Source organism: Nerophis lumbriciformis, linkage group LG16 (assembly GCF_033978685.3).
Source record: "Nerophis lumbriciformis linkage group LG16, RoL_Nlum_v2.1, whole genome shotgun sequence".
NCBI lineage: Eukaryota > Metazoa > Chordata > Actinopteri > Syngnathiformes > Syngnathidae > Nerophis > Nerophis lumbriciformis.
Genome location: NC_084563.2, coordinates 45,368,895 through 45,385,287, shown reverse-complemented (window position 1 = coordinate 45,385,287; position 16,393 = coordinate 45,368,895). Strand labels below are relative to the sequence as shown.

Below are 16,393 nucleotides of genomic sequence, written 5' to 3'. Positions count from 1 at the left end.
AGCAAATATTAACATTGCTGTATGTATACTTTTGATTTGGTCACATTTTCAGTAGACCCATAATAAATTCATAAAAGAAGCAAACTTCATGAATGTTTTTTGTGACCAACAAGTATGTGCTCCAATCACAAAAAAATAAGAGTTGTAGAAGTTATTGGAAACTCAAGACAGCCATGACATGATGTTCTTTACAAGTGTATGTCAACTTTTGATCGCGACTGCAAATGTGAGCCAAGTTACATTTTTAAGAATATTCCCAACCTAACAAATAGTCTGTCGACAGGGCATCCCATTCAAGAGCGCTGACGGGGTCCTCCTCATCCGTCCCCTCTAAAGACTCAGGACGCAACACGTGCTTTTGACTCTTGCATCCTACACATTGGAAGAAAGAGAAATGAATGATGTGTGTTTACACATTCTAACTCTCTTGCAAGCACCAGGACAAAAATAGAAATGACATCATTATGGTTAATGGGGGACACATCAGTACCTGGCTGAAAAATAGACAAACTTCCATCCGTGTGTCCAAATACGAGCCTTCCCTTTTTAGTGGGGTGCCATCTGAAGATACATATATCCGACAAGAAGGAGTGGGCCTCTTTATGTACCGTGACCCCTTGGTCGGGATTCCCATACACCCAAATGTACAGCGGCCCACGCTGGGAGACAAACGCCACTCCGTCAGTGGAGTTCCAGCACCAACTGACTGCCGTGGGAACGCCTGAAAGGGCAAAGGGAAGGACGTGATGTGATTGCGTCCGCAATACACCACGGATCATACGACACGCACCTTTAGTGTTGTCTAGTCGTGCTACGGCTTTTTGCTCCGCTACGTTCCACACGATGAGCAGGTTGTCAGCGGAGGCTGATGCAAAGAGATCGGGGTTGTCGGGACACCAACTGATGGCCGTGATGGTCTTCTTGTGTTCCGACATGATGGACCTCAGCTTGAACTCATTGTACTGCTGGTCCAGCTGGTGGAAATGATCAGCAATTTTCAGTACAGTATTGGATCGTTAACTGGACAATTACAACCTCCATTTCCATATGAGTTGGGAAATTGTGTTAGATGTAAATATAAACTGAATACAATGATTTGCAAATCATTTTCACCCCATATTCAATTGAATGCACTACAAAGACAACATATTTGATGTTCAAACTCATAAACTTAGAATTTCATGGCTGCAACACGTGCCGAAGTAGTTGGGAAAGGGCATGTTCACCACTGTGTTACATGGTCTTTCCTTTTAACAACACTCAGTAAACGTTTGGGAACTGAGGAGACCAAATTTTGACGTTTTTCTGGTGGAATTCTTTCCCATTCTTGCTTGATGTACAGCTTAAGTTGTTCAACAGTCCGGGGGTCTCCGTTGTGGTATTTTAGGCTTCATAATGCGCCACACATTTTCAACGGGAGACAGGTCTGGACTACAGGCAGGCCAGTCTAGTACCCGCACTCTTTTACTATGAAGCCACGTTGATGTAACACATGGCTTGGCATTGTCTTGCTGAAATAAGCAGGGGCGTCCATGGTAACGTTGCATGGATGGCAACATATGTTGCTCCAAAACCTGTATGTACCTTTCAGCATTAATGGCGCCTTCACAGATGTGTAAGTTACCCATGTTTTGGGCACTAATACACCCCCATACCATCACACATGCTGGCTTTTCAACTTTGCGCCGAAAACAATCCGGATGGCTCTTTTCCTCTTTGGTCCGGAAGACACGACGTCCACAGTTTCCAAAACAATTTGAAATGTGGACTCGTCAGACCACAGAACACTTTTCCACTTTGTATCAGTCCATCTTAGATGAGCTCAGGCCCAGCGAAGCCGACGGCGTTTCTGGGTGTTGTTGATAAACGGTTTCCGCCTTGCAAAGGAGAGTTTTAATTTGCACTTACAGATGTAGCGACCAACTGTAGTTACTGACAGTGGGTTTCTGAAGTGTTCCTGAGCCCATGTGGATATATCCTTTACACACTGATGTCACTTGTTGATGCAGTACAGCCTGAGGGATCGAAGGTCACGGGCTTAGCTGCTTACGTGCAGTGATTTCTCCAGATTCTCTGAACCCTTTGATGATATTACGGACCGTAGATGGTGAAATCCCCAAATTCTTTGCAATAGCTGGTTGAGAAAGGTTTTTCTTAAACTGTTCAACAATTTGCTCACGCATTTGTTGACAAAGTGGTGACCCTCGCCCCATCCTTGTTTGTGAATGACTGAGCATTTCATGGAATCTACTTTTATACCCAATCATGGCACCCACCTGTTCCCAATTTGCCTGTTCACCTGTGGGATGTTCCAAATAAGTGTTTGATGAGCATTCCTCAACTTTATCAGTATTTATTGCCACCTTTCCCAACTTCTTTGTCACGTGTTGCTGGCATCAAATTCTATAGTTAATGATTATTTGCAAAAAATAAAAAATGTTTATCAGTTTGAACATCAAATATGTTGTCTTTGTAGCATATTCAACTGAATATGGGTTGAAAAGGATTTGCAAATCATTGTATTCCGTTTATATTTACATCTAACACAATTTCCCAACTCATATGGAAACGGGGTTTGTACATGACTAATGACACCTGTCAGAAAAATTGTATGTAAATTATCAAAAAACTTTCCGTTCTCTGAGTTCCCAATGAACAGACAAGAGGCCGTCTTAGTTGCACCAAGCCAAAGGCTTGGGAAAATCCATTGTGTACGATGGGAGGAGACCGGAGGGGGTTTATCTATTGAGATCCAAGACCTGCCCAAGGCATCTTTTTCTTTTGTGTTAATGTGACCGAAAACAATGGCTGTTTACATATTCCTTTAGAAACAGCTGTTGTTCTGTAAACAGGGAAAGTCCAAATAAAAAGAGGAGGCGTACAATCTTTCGCCAGAGCGTGGGTGACACTGTAAGAGGTTACAGGTCGACACGTTCCTCCTCAATTACGCCAAATGTAATTCTGCCTCTGTTTGATTCTTTGCTTCTTGTCTTGTTTAATAGATGTCATCAGTGTTTGAACCTGACAATACCTAAGCATGTTTGTTTATTAGCTAGTATGGAGATATGTGTTGTATAATATGTGCAGGGTTCGTACATCCTTTCCATGGCCAAATTCAAGCCCTTTTTAAGGAGTTCCAAGATCAATTTTCCAGTTTTTCCAGTACTCTTCAAAGGGCGAAAACCAGTGTGAATCAATCCATAGCGGGGGGTGTATATATTGTAGCGTCCCGGAAGAGTTAGTGCTGCAAGGGCTTCTGGGTATTTGTTCTGTTGTGTTACGATGCGGATGTTCTCCCGAAATGTGTTTGTCATTCTTGTTTGGTGTGGGTTCACAGTGTGGCGCATATTTGTAACAGTGTTAAAGTTGTTATACGGCCACCCTCAGTGTGACCTGTATGGCTGTTGATTAAGTATGCCTTGCATTCACTTATGTGTGTTTACAAACCGCACTGCAAGGGCTTCTGGGTATTTGTTCTGTTGTGTTACGATGCGGATGTTCTCCCGAAATGTGTTTGTCATTCTTGTTTGGTGTGGGTTCACAGTGTGGCGCATATTTGTAACAGTGTTAAAGTGGTTATACGGCCACCCTCAGTGTGACCTGTATGGCTGTTGATTAAGTATGCCTTGCATTCACTTGTGTGTGTACAACCCGCATATATTATGTGACTGGGCCGGCACGCTGTTTGTATGGAGGAAAAGCGGACGTGACGACAGGTTGTAAAGGACGCTGAAGGCAGTGCCTTTAATGCATACTTGCCAACCTTGAGACCTCCGATTTCGGGAGGTGGGGGCGTGGTCGGGGGTGGGGCGGGGAGTGGTTGGGGGCGTGGATAAGTGGGGAGGAGTATATTGACAGCTAGAATTCACCAAGTCAAGTATTTCATACATATATATATATATATATATATATATATATATATATATATATATATATATATATATATATATATATATATTTATATATATATATATTTACATCCTGAAAATATGCAAACAAACTGTGTTTAGATAATTGATACTTCAAACTTGCATAAATAAATATTAAGGAATGTAACACAACTTGGCTTCTGAGAGCTTCAAAATGTAATGAATAAAATGCTAAAGTTGTTGATAAACAAGCAATTATTTTAATAATTAAATATGGTCATTTTAAATGAATTATTATGATAATTTAAAATCAATTATTTCAAATATGTTTATTTTAATGTATAATTCTATGGCTGGATGTAATAAGGAGTCACGAAAAAATACAAATAAAAATACAATTAATCTTGATGTTTTTAGCAAAATATAGTAAAAATTTATTTATGTATTTATTTATTTTATTAATAAATATATTTATTTTTAGGTAAGATAAACATAATAATACAATTTATCTCTAGTCTGGATGATTTAGTTCTTGTCACCCTGTTGTCCTCCCGTCATGAAAAAAGGCTGTCCTCACTCAGGTCCGCATGGAGCTGGAGGGGGCGTGGCTTCCAGCTCCGGCTGAAAATCGGGAGATTATTTGTTCCGGGAGGTTTTCGGGAGAGGCGCTGAATTTCGGGAGTCTCCCGGAAAATTCGGGAGGGTTGGCAAGTATGCTTTAATGCACACCCCCAATATTGTTGTCCGGGTGGACATCGGGAGAAATTCGGGAGAATGGTTGCCCCGGGAGATTTTCGGGAGGGGCACAGAAATTTGGGAGTCTCCCGGGAAAATCGGGAGGGTTGGCAAGTACGAACCAGGGACCTCCCAAATAAATAGAGGAGCACGTGGGATTGTAGCTTAGAGCAGTGGTCCCCAACCCCTGGGCCGCGGACCGATTGGTACCGGGCCGCACAAGAAAAACTTTTTTTTTTTTATTAAATTTTTAATTAAAAATTTTTTTATTTTTTTTTATTTTTATTTTTATTAAATCAACATAAAAACACAATATATACACTATATATCCATGTATATCAATACAGTCTGCAGGGATACAGTCCGTAAGCACACATGATTGTATTTCTTTATAAAAAATAAAATAAAATAAAAAATAAATAAATAAACCCCCCTCCCCCCTCCCCCAAATTTTCAAGCGTTGACAGGTCCGCAGCTACAAAAAGGTTGGGGACCACTGCCTTAGAGCGTAGGTTGGAACTGTAACTAAGTGTACAGCCCAATACGTCTCTCCTCATGAGTAAAATTTAACTCTGTCTCTGCATGATTCCTTGCTTCTTGGCTGTTTAATAAATGTCATCGGTGTTTGAACCTGACATCTATTGAGTCAGAATGCTGAGAAATGTGATGAACATTTCCAAGCACTTCACCCAAAATTCAAGCCTTTTTCAAACCTTAAAAACACAACATTATAATCCAAGCATTTTCAAGGTTTTTAAGCACCCGTACGGACCCTGCATGTGTGACTTAGATGCACTACCATAAACATCCAGTGACATCAAACCCTCATTTAGAGCCATTCAAAATGTTTACAATTTGCAGAATTACTCTTTTGTTTCATTTGAACAATGCATCTTTATCAAATTCTTTCATCTCATCATCCTGATTGCTTCCATGTGTTAAATGTACTGTATATGACTTAATTTCATTAAATCATGTTACCTTTAAGCTGGCGGCATACCTTCCTATTTTTCATTCATGAGCAATGATGCACACACACTCACACGGTTTACCTGGTAAATGTATATTGCGAGTGTGGCACAGTAGGCAAAGCGGTCTCCACTAGCGGCACAGACGTCGTTATTCCAGGGCTGACAGCCTGCTGCCAGCAACCCCACCTGCTTCACCTTGGTCATGTTCGCCTACACACATAAAAACATGATAAGAGGAGAGTTACGGTTTCCTAGCATTCTTGTGAGTCATTTTAAGTCCTGGCTTAGTCGGTGTACTTGGACAAATTGTTGTTCAACAGTCTCCGTTGTGGTATTTTAAGCTTCATATTGCGCCACACATTTTCAATGGGAGACAGGTCTGGACTACAGGCAGGCCAGTCTAGTACCCGCACTCTTTTACTATGAAGCCACACTGTTGTAACACATGGCTTGCTGAAATAAGCAGGGGCGCCCATGATAACGTTGCTTGGATAGCAACATATGTTGCTCCAAAACCTGTATGTACCTTTCAGCATTAATGGTGCCTTCACAGATGTGTAAGTTACCCATGTCTTGGGCACTAATACACCCCCATACCATCACAGATGCTGGATTTTCAACTTTGCGCCTAGAACAATCCGGATGGTTCTTTTCCTCTTTGTTCCGGAGGACACGACGTTCACAGATTCCAAAAACATTTTGAAATGTGGGCTCGTTAGACCACAGAACACTTTTACATTTTGCATCAGTCCATCTTAGATGAGCTCGGGCCCAGCGAAGCCGGCGGCGTTTCTGGGTGTTGTTGATAAATGGCTTTCGCTTTGCATCGTAGAGTTTTAACTTGCACTTACAGATGTAGCGACCAACTGTAGTTACTGACAGTGGGTTTCTGAAGTGTTCCTGTGCCCATGTGGTGATATCCTTTACACACTGATGTCGCTTGTTGATGCAGTACAGCCTGAGGGATCGAAGGTCACGGGCTTAGCTGCTTACGTGCAGTGATTTCTCCAGATTCTCTGAACCCTTTGATGATATTACGGACCGTAGATGGTGAAATCCCTAAATTCCTTGCAATAGCTGGTTGAGAAAGTTTTTTCTTAAACTGTTCAACAATATGCTCACGCATTTGTTGACAAAGTGGTGACCCTCGCCCCATCCTTGTTTGTGAATGACTGAGCATTTCATGGAATCTACTTTTATACCCAATCATGGCACCCACCTGTTCCCAATTTGCCTGTTCACCTGTGGGATGTTCCAAATAAGTGTTTGATGAGCTTTCCTCAACTTTATCAGTATTTATTTATTTGTTTCATCTGACATCACATGGACAAAGATAAGACCTTCTGGAGGAAAATTCTGTGGTCAGATGAATCAAAAATTGAGCTGTTTGGCCACAATACCCAGCAAAATGTTTGGAGGAAAAAAGGTGAGGCCTTTAATCCCAGGAACACCATTCCTACCGTCAAGCATGGTGGTGGTAGTATTATGCTCTGGGCCTGTTTTGCTGCCAATGGAACTGGTGCTTTACAGAGAGTAAATGGGACAATGAAAAAGGAGGATTACTGTTACGTCTTCGGGGACGCATTGCTGCGCTGGTAGCGTTCCTTCCAATACAGAAGAAAAGCAGGCATAGCGTGGAGGTAAGATTAAGTATTTTAATAAATTAAATGCAGGACAAAAATACAAAACTGAGGACGCGAGCAAGCGTGGAGCCAAACAAAACCAAAATGTCACCAAGGGTGAAAAAAATGAGGAAAGCCAGACTGTACAAAAATCACTAGAGCGAGGAGGAAAAACCAGGGGAACGTAAATGTTGCCTATCGCAAACATTGACCCAGCAACTACTGCTGGGTGACAGGAAACTATAAAGGGGAGTGATTAACCAAAACACCTGGTGGGAACACTAATTGCTAAAACTAAGACAGGTGAGGAGAATCAGTGCCCATGGAAACTGTCGGAGGCAGATATTTACATATATCCGAATTTAAGTGTTACTTCTTTTTATTTCATAATCATATTACAAAACAGCTAGTGTTTTTCTTCCAAATGTGGTCTTTTGGTTGTCTGCAAAACTGTGTGCTTAACCTTGAAGTGAGGAATGTTAGAGAGAGAGATAATAAGCATTTGTTTTGGCTAGAGAGACATGACTGCTAGGGACTTAAGAGGGGAGAGGGTTTTTCGGGGGGGCAGACCATCTTAGCGGGGCGATTGAATGTTCTATGCTGGACTGGTCTCAATGTATATATGCAAAGCTTTGCAAATATATTACAAAATACCTATTCTGTCTCTGGTGGTTTTTCTACTCAGCTTTAAGTGTCGTAAAGAGCTTGGGAGCGACTTGTGACTTGAATTCCCTGGGAGGAACAACTGGTCCAAAACAGTAATCAGGGAAAGAGGGTGCACCCAGGAAACAGACTAACACAGAAACATTACCAAAACATACATCATGCCATGACCCGGGTAACGGATCATGACAATTACCTCCAAATTCTTCAGGACAACCTAAAATCATCAGCCCGGAGGTTGGGTCTTGGGCGCAGTTGGGTGTTCCAACAGGACAATGACCCCAAACACAGGTCAAAAGTGGTAAAGGAATGGCTAAATCAGGCTAGAATTAAGGTTTTAGAATGGCCTTCCCAAAGTCCTGACTTAAACGTGTGGACAATGCTGAAGAAACAAGTCCATGTCTGAAAACCAACACATTTAGCTGAACTGCACCAATTTTGTCGAGAGGAGTGGTCAAAAATTCAAGCAGAAGCTTGTGGATGGCTACCAAAATGCAGTGAAACTTGCCAAGGGACATGTAAGCAAATATTAACATTGCTGTATGTATACTTTTGACCCAGCACATTTTCAGTAGATCCATAATAAATTCATAAAAGAAGCAAACTTCATGAATGTTTTTTGTGACCAACAAGTATGTGCTCCAATCACTCTATCACAAAAAAATAAGAGTTGTAGAAATGATTGGAAACTAAAGACAGCCATGACTAGGGATGTCCCGATCCAGGTTTTTGCACTTCCGATCCGATACCGATATTGTTTTTGCACTTCCGATCCGATACCGATACTGACCGATACCGATACTGACCGATACTGGCCTATCCGAGCATGTATTAAAGTTTAAAGTTATTTAGCCTACTTAGTTGTCAGAATCATGTTGAAAAGGGTTTTAGTACTCTTGATAACAACTAGCCAGCTGAATTAGGGGAGTTTGAATAATACACAATGGTTGGTAACAAGAAAAACACAAAATAGACAAAATTATACATGACAAACAGAAATGGCATCATTGAACTAGGGCTGGGCGATATGGCCTTTGTTTAATATTGCGATATTTTAAGGCCATATTGCGATACACAATATATATCTCGATATTTTGCCTTAGCCTTGAATGAACACTTGATGCATATAATCACAGCAGTATGATGATTCTATGTGTTTTGATTGATTGATTGAGACTTTTATTAGTAGATTGCACAGTACAGTACATATTCCGTACAATTGACCACTAAATGGTAACACCCCAATAAGTTTTTCAACTTGTTTAAGTCGGGGTCCACTTAAATTGATTCATGATACAGATATATACTATCAGATATATACTATCATCATAATACAGTCATCACACAAGATAATCACATTGAATTATTTACATTATTTATAATCCGGGGTGTGGAGGGGGGCGCCGGATGTAAGTGTCAAAAAGACAGCCAAAAGAGTTTGATATGAGAATAAATCTAAAGTTAAAATATAGGGTAGAAATGCACCCATTTGCAGGAAATGTAGTCTTGATTTTCAAAATTTTCTTTCAAGGCTTGCATGTCTACATTAAAACATTCTTCTTCATACTGCATTAATATATGCTACTTTTAAACTTTCATGCAGAGAAGGAAATCACAACTAAAAAAATCACTAATTTTTTCATACGGTGTTGATGTGGAAATTTTTGCCTCAGCATTTTGATGGTGTGGACGTGTGGCACCGAATGGAGATAAGCGTCTCGACAGACGTTACAATATTTGAACAATGATGACGAAAACGGTTTTCTCTGTCGTGTCCGTGTGTCGAAAATTGTTATGCGCTTATTTTTTTATTTGATTTTGTGCGTGGCATAGATTTGCCGTGCGCAGAGGACGTTTGAGCAGGCGCGCACCTTAGCGGCTGCGCTAGCATCACAGCTAACGTTAGCCATGCTGCTACCTCTCTGCTCGGGGAGGACGTACACGTATGTGACGTATGACGTGACAGTATGTGACGTATGACGTGACAGTATGTGACGTATGACGTGACAGTATGTGACGTATGTCGTGACAGTATGTGACGTGTGTAAGAAGGTGCACTTGCTGTCTGTGAGAGGGAGACACAGGAAAGAGTGAGAAGAGCCTGTCGGGTAATGCCAGCAGCTAAAAGCAACTGCGTGTGAATCCACAGACCAGTGGATGTGTTGAAGGTGAGCTGGAAAATGCGGAACGGAAATTACGGAGCAGCAGAAAAGTGGAATGTATTATTTAAATAGGTGCGTTGGAAAACACGGACCGGAGTTTTTTTTTAAACTGGATCTGGATCGGCATTTTCCCATGCCTTGCCGATACGCATTTTTTGGCAAATATCGGCGGTCGATCCGATCCAAATATCGGATCGGGACATCCCTAGCCATGACATTATGTTCTTTACAAGTGTACGTAAACTTTTGACCACGACTGTAAATGTGTAAATTGTTCTTTCAATGCAACAAAAATAGCCCAATGTGTTTCTTCTAAAATTGTTCTTTGAGTCCAATAAGAACCACATGTTTAACGTATCCTAATATGTTTTTGTTAAAATAATGCCGAAAATTATTTGTTTTTGTGGTCCCTTTTATTTTTGAAAAGTATCGAAATGTATTGAAATACATTCTGGTACCAGTACCAACATATTGATATCTGGACAACCCTAGTATGAAGGAAAGGAATAGTTGATCAAAAGCACAGCACACATGTGGCAAACATCAGGGTCCTGTACAGCTACTGTGTTTACATATTGACTGCTGACAGAAATAATAATCAACCAAAAGCTGCCAAAGATAGGATCGGGCTTTACGATACAGACCGATAATACCATGTCAAATACTGCATACATCCATCCATCCATCCATCCATCTTCTTCCGCTTATCCGAGGTCGGGTCGCGGGGGCAGCAGCCTAAGCAGGAAAGCCCAGACTTCCCTCTCCCCAGCCACTTCGTCCAGCTCTTCCCGGGGGATCCCGAGGCGTTCCCAGGCCAGCCGGGAGACATAGTCTTCCCAACGTGTCCTGGGTCTTCCTCGTGGCCTCCTACCGGTCGGACGTGCCCTAAACCCCTCCTGAGGGAGGCGATCGGGTGGCATCCTGACCAGATGCTCGAACCACCTCATCTGGCTCCTCTCGATGTGGAGGAGCAGCGGCTTTACTTTGAGCTCCTCCCGGATGACAGAGCTTCTCACCCTATCTCTAAGGGAGAGCCCCGCCACCCGGCGGAGGAAACTCATTTCGGCCGCTTGTACCCGTGATCTTGTCCTTTCGATCATAACCCAAAGCTCATGACCATAGGTGAGGATGGGAACGTAGATCGACCGGTAAATCGAGAGCTTTGCCTTCCGGCTCAGCTCCTTCTTCACCACAACGGATCGATACAGCGTCCGCATTACTGAAGACGCCGCACTGATCCGCCTGTCGACCTCACAATGCACTTTTCCCTCACTCGTGAACAAGACTCCGAGGTACTTGAACTCCTCCACTTGGGGCAGGGTCTCCTCCCCAATCCGGAGATGGCACTCCACCCTTTTCCGGGCGAGAACCATGGACTCGGACTTGGAGGTGCTGATTCTCATCCCAGTCGCTTCACACTCGGCTGCGAACCGATCCAGTGAGAGCTGAAGATCCTGGCCAGATGAAGCCATCAGGACCACATCATCTGCAATAAGCAGAGACCTAATCCTGCAGCCACCAAACCGGATCCCCTCAACGCCTTGACTGCGCCTAGAAATTCTGTCCATAAAAGTTATGAACAGAATCGGTGACAACGGGCAGCCTTGGCGGAGTCCAACCCTCACTGGAAACGTGTCCGACTTACTGCCGGCAATGCGGACCAAGCTCTGGCACTGATCATACAGGGAGCGGACCGGCAAATTCAGACAGTCCGATACCCCATACTCTCTGAGCACTCCCCACAGGACTTCCTGAGGGACACGGTCGAATGCCTTCTCCAAGTCCACAAAACACATGTAGACTGGTTGGGCAAACTCCCATGCACCCTCAAGGACCCTGCCGAGAGTATAGAGCTGGTCCACAGTTCCACGACCAGGACGAAAACCACACTGTTCCTCCTGAATCCGAGGTTGGACTATCCAGCGTAGCCTCCTCTCCAGTACACCTGAATAGACCTTACCGGGAAGGCTGAGGAGTGTGATCCCACGATAGTTAGAGCACACCCTCCGGTTCCCCTTCTTAAAGAGAGGAACCACCACCCCGGTCTGCCAATCCAGAGGTACCGCCCCCGATGTCCACGCGATGCTGCAGAGTCTTGTCAACCAAGACAGCCCCACAGCATCCAGAGCCTTAAGGAGCTCCGGACTGCATACATAATTTTAAAAAATGTTGAAGGTAAATAAAGTATTATTCTGAATGGCCCCAACAAGATACCATGTGTTTACTTCTTTTTGTCTACCATACTAATCTCCAAAGAGAAGTTCCTCTGTGCGCGGCACAAAACAGCGACCTCACTTGCAGGAATGCAAGACGAGACGACAGAGAGAAGAGAATTGCATTAATCTGAGCGGTGATTGGCTCGAATTCTGCTTATCTCCTGATTAACGTGACAATAGGGAATTGTCCACACCAACAGTAGAAATATACCGTCGGTTCCTCTGTTTCAGTTTCTTTTTGTTCGTTGTGGTGTTGTTTGGTTTATATTGTTTGATTATTTCGTCTGTATGATTGTTTATGCTATTTCACTATGTGAATGTTTTCATTAACTTTAGAACGTGTTTAGAATGGATGTATTGCATTAACTGGAGTGGGCCGATGCCTTTTACTTGCACCAGGCTTTTCAGCACCTTGGACAGCCTCCTTGTATGCACGTTTTCATTCATTTTAAAGGCCTACTGAAATGTGATTTTCTTATTTAAACGGGGATAGCAGGTCCATTCTATGTGTCATACTTGATCATTTCGCGATATTGACATATTTTTGCTGAAAGGATTTAGTTCAAGAACATCGACGATAAAGTTCGCAACTTTTGGTCGCTGATAAAAAAGCCTTGCCTGTACCGGAAGTAGCAGACGAGTAGCGTGACGTCACAGGTTGTGGAGCTCCTCACATCTGCACATTGTTTACAATCATGGCCACCAGCAGCGAGAGCGATTCGGACTGAGAAAGCGACGATTTCCCCATTAATTTGAGCGAGGATGAAAGATTTGTGGATGAGGAAAGTGAGAGTGAAGGACTAGAGGGCAGTGGGAGCGATTCAGATAGGGAAGATGCTGTGAGAGGCGGGTGGGACCTGATATTTAGCTGGGAATGACTAAAACAGTAAATAAACCCAAGACATATACAGGTAAAAGCCAGTAAATTAGAATATTTTGAAAAACTTGATTTATTTCAGTAATTGCATTCAAAAGGTGTAACTTGTACATTATATTTATTCATTGCACACAGACTGATGCATTCAAATGTTTCTTTCATTTAATTTTGATGATTTGAAGTGGCAACAAATGAAATCCAAAATTCCGTGTGTCACAAAATTAGAATATTGTGTAAGGCTAATACAAAAAAGGGATTTTTAGAAATGTTGGCCAACTGAAAAGTATGAAAATGAAAAATATGAGCATGTACAATACTCAATACTTGGTTGGAGCTCCTTTTGCCTCAATTACTGCGTTAATGCGGCGTGCGCATGGAGTCGATGAGTTTCTGGCACTGCTCAGGTGTTATGAGAGCCCAGGTTGCTCTGATAGTGGCCTTCAACTCTTCTGCGTTTTTGGGTCTGGCATTCTGCATCTTCCTTTTCACAATACTCCACAGATTTTCTATGGGGCTAAGGTCAGGGGAGTTGGCGGGCCAATTTAGAACAGAAATACCATGGTCCGTAAACCATGCACGGGTAGATTTTGCGCTGTGTGCAGGCGCCAAGTCCTGTTGGAACTTGAAATCTCCATCTCCATAGAGCAGGTCAGCAGCAGGAAGCATGAAGTGCTCTAAAACTTGCTGGTAGACGGCTGCGTTGACCCTGGATCTCAGGAAACAGAGTGGACCGACACCAGCAGATGACATGGCACCCCAAACCATCACCCAACCATGCAAATTTTGCATTTCCTTTGGAAATCGAAGTCCCAGAGTCTGGAGGAAGACAGGAGAGGCACAGGATCCACGTTGCCTGAAGTCTAGTGTAAAGTTTCCACCATCAGTGATGGTTTGGGGTGCCATGTCATCTGCTGGTGTCGGTCTACTCTGTTTCCTGAGATCCAGGGTCAACGCAGCCGTCTACCAGCAAGTTTTAGAGCACTACATGCTTCCTGCTGCTGACCTGCTCTATGGAGATGGAGATTTCAAGTTCCAACAGGACTTGGCGCCTGCACACAGCGCAAAATCTACCCGTGCCTGGTTTACGGACCATGGTATTTCTGTTCTAAATTGGCCCGCCAACTCCCCTGACCTTTGCCCCATAGAAAATCTGTGGGGTATTGTGAAAAGGAAGATGCAGAATGCCAGACCCAAAAACGCAGAAGAGTTGAAGGCCACTATCAGAGCAACCTGGGCTCTCATAACACCTGAGCAGTGCCAGAAACTCATCGACTCCATACCACGCCGCATTAACGCAGTAATTGAGGCAAAAGGAGCTCCAACCAAGTATTGAGTATTGTACATGCTCATATTTTTCATTTTCATACTTTTCAGTTGGCCAACATTTCTAAAAATCCCTTTTTTGTATTAGCCTTAAGTAATATTCTAATTTTGTGACACACGGAATTTTGGATTTTCATTTGTTGCCACTTCAAATCATCAAAATTAAATGAAATAAAACATTTGAATGCATCAGTCTGTGTGCAATGAATAAATATAATGTACAAGTTACACCTTTTGAATGCAATTACTGAAATAAATCAAGTTTTTCAAAATATTCTAATTTACTGGCTTTTACCTGTATATACTCTATTAGCCACAACACAACCAGGCTTATATTTAATATGCCACAAATTAATCCCGCATAACAAACACCTCCCACCTCCCGTCCATATAACCCGCCAATACAACTCAAACACCTGCACAACACACTCAATCCCACAGCCCAAAGTACCGTTCACCTCCACAAAGTTCATACAGCACAAATATTTCCCCAAAGTCCCCAAAGTTACGTACGTGACATGCACATAGCGGCACGCACGTACGGGCCAGCGATCAAATGTTTGGAAGCCGCAGCTGCATGTGTACTCACGGTACCGCGTCTGCGCATCCAACTCAAAGTCCTCCTGGTAAGAGTCTCTGTTGTCCCAGTTCTCCACAGGCCAATGGTAAAGCTTGACTGTCATCTTCCGGGAATGTAAACAATGAAACACCGGTTGTGTTTGTGTTGCTGCAGTCGGCCGCAATACACCGCTTCCCACCTACAGCTTTCTTCTTTGCTGTCTCCATTGTTCATTGAACAAATTGCAAAAGATTCACCAACACAGATGTCTAGAATACTGTAAAATTTTGCGATGAAAACAGACGACTTAATAGCTGGCCACCATGCTGTCCCAAAATGTCCTCTACAATCTGTGACGTCACGAGCTGACGTCTTCATACCGAGACGTTTTCAGCAGGATATTTCGCGCAAAATTTAAAATTGCACTTTAGTAAACTAACCCGGCCGTATCGGCATGTGTTGCAATGTTAAGATTTCATCATTGATGTATAAACTATCAGACTGTGTGGTCGGTAGTAGTGGCTTTCAGTAGGCCTTTAAATCTTCATGGAATTAATTTTGTAGTCCTTCCCTTAGAATTTTTTTTTTTTTTAATTACCTGAGAGATTCTGTATAAACATTTAACCAGCTAACACTTGTAAAAACAATTAAAACGTATTGCTGTAATGCTTGTGCAATAGGCTGTGATCAAACAAACTTGTTTAGTTGGACACGTTTCTTGAAAGTTAAGGACTGGGTGGGGAACCTCTTCCTTGAATATCATTCTTATCCTGAGAACCAGCATTCTCTGTATTGGACATTTATTTTTGGTTTATTTCTTTTGTCAGAGTTACACATTTCAGGAAAAAAATAGCTTGATTATGCAAAATACAAGTGTTCATAAGGGGTGTAACGGTACAGTTCGTAATTCAGTTGTTGGACCATGATTTTGGTTTATTGTTAGTAAATTTTTCATGTTTAAGAGGAATAACTTTTTGTCCAATCCAAACTGCATTTTGCAGTAAACAAAGTATCAGTAGCGTACTAAATACAATAAGACTTTTCTTTAGTTAACAGTAACTAAAAACACTTTTAATTCAGCTATTATGCTGACATTTTGACAATTGTTTTGATTATATTATGATTGCAATAATTGAATGGCGATAAATGAATGTGTTGTGGCAGTTGCAGATGTCACCAAACTCTCGATTGCTTCCCCAAACACGTCTTTGATTGTAAACTGCCAACATGACAATGCTAAACAGTAAGAGCTTAAAGTTTAATGACTTTTTAAATACACTGAGACAAAGTTTAGGTTCATTGTGTTATTTATGGTGTTTTGAAACTGCACCAATTTTCTTCAGAATTTTCAACAAACTTTAAGTATTTTGTTGTATTTTTGGCCAAAGTAAGACAA

At 42.3% G+C, this 16,393-nt stretch overlaps 1 protein-coding gene across 2 annotated transcripts in view; it reads right to left on the bottom strand.

Moving 5' to 3' along the window:
* The window catches only part of wdr17 (WD repeat domain 17), a 135,028-nt gene that overhangs the window by 111,413 nt on the left and 7,222 nt on the right, over positions 1 to 16,393 (bottom strand). For both annotated transcript variants that reach the window (XM_061977231.2, XM_072914941.1), the window contains exons 2-5: positions 5,657 to 5,785; positions 791 to 974; positions 491 to 721; positions 262 to 372 (exon numbers count right to left, since the gene is read on the bottom strand). In XM_061977231.2, the coding sequence (XP_061833215.1) occupies positions 262 to 372; positions 491 to 721; positions 791 to 974; positions 5,657 to 5,779 (649 nt within the window). In that variant the 5' untranslated portion in view covers positions 5,780 to 5,785. The remainder of the gene's footprint in view (positions 1 to 261; positions 373 to 490; positions 722 to 790; positions 975 to 5,656; positions 5,786 to 16,393) is intronic.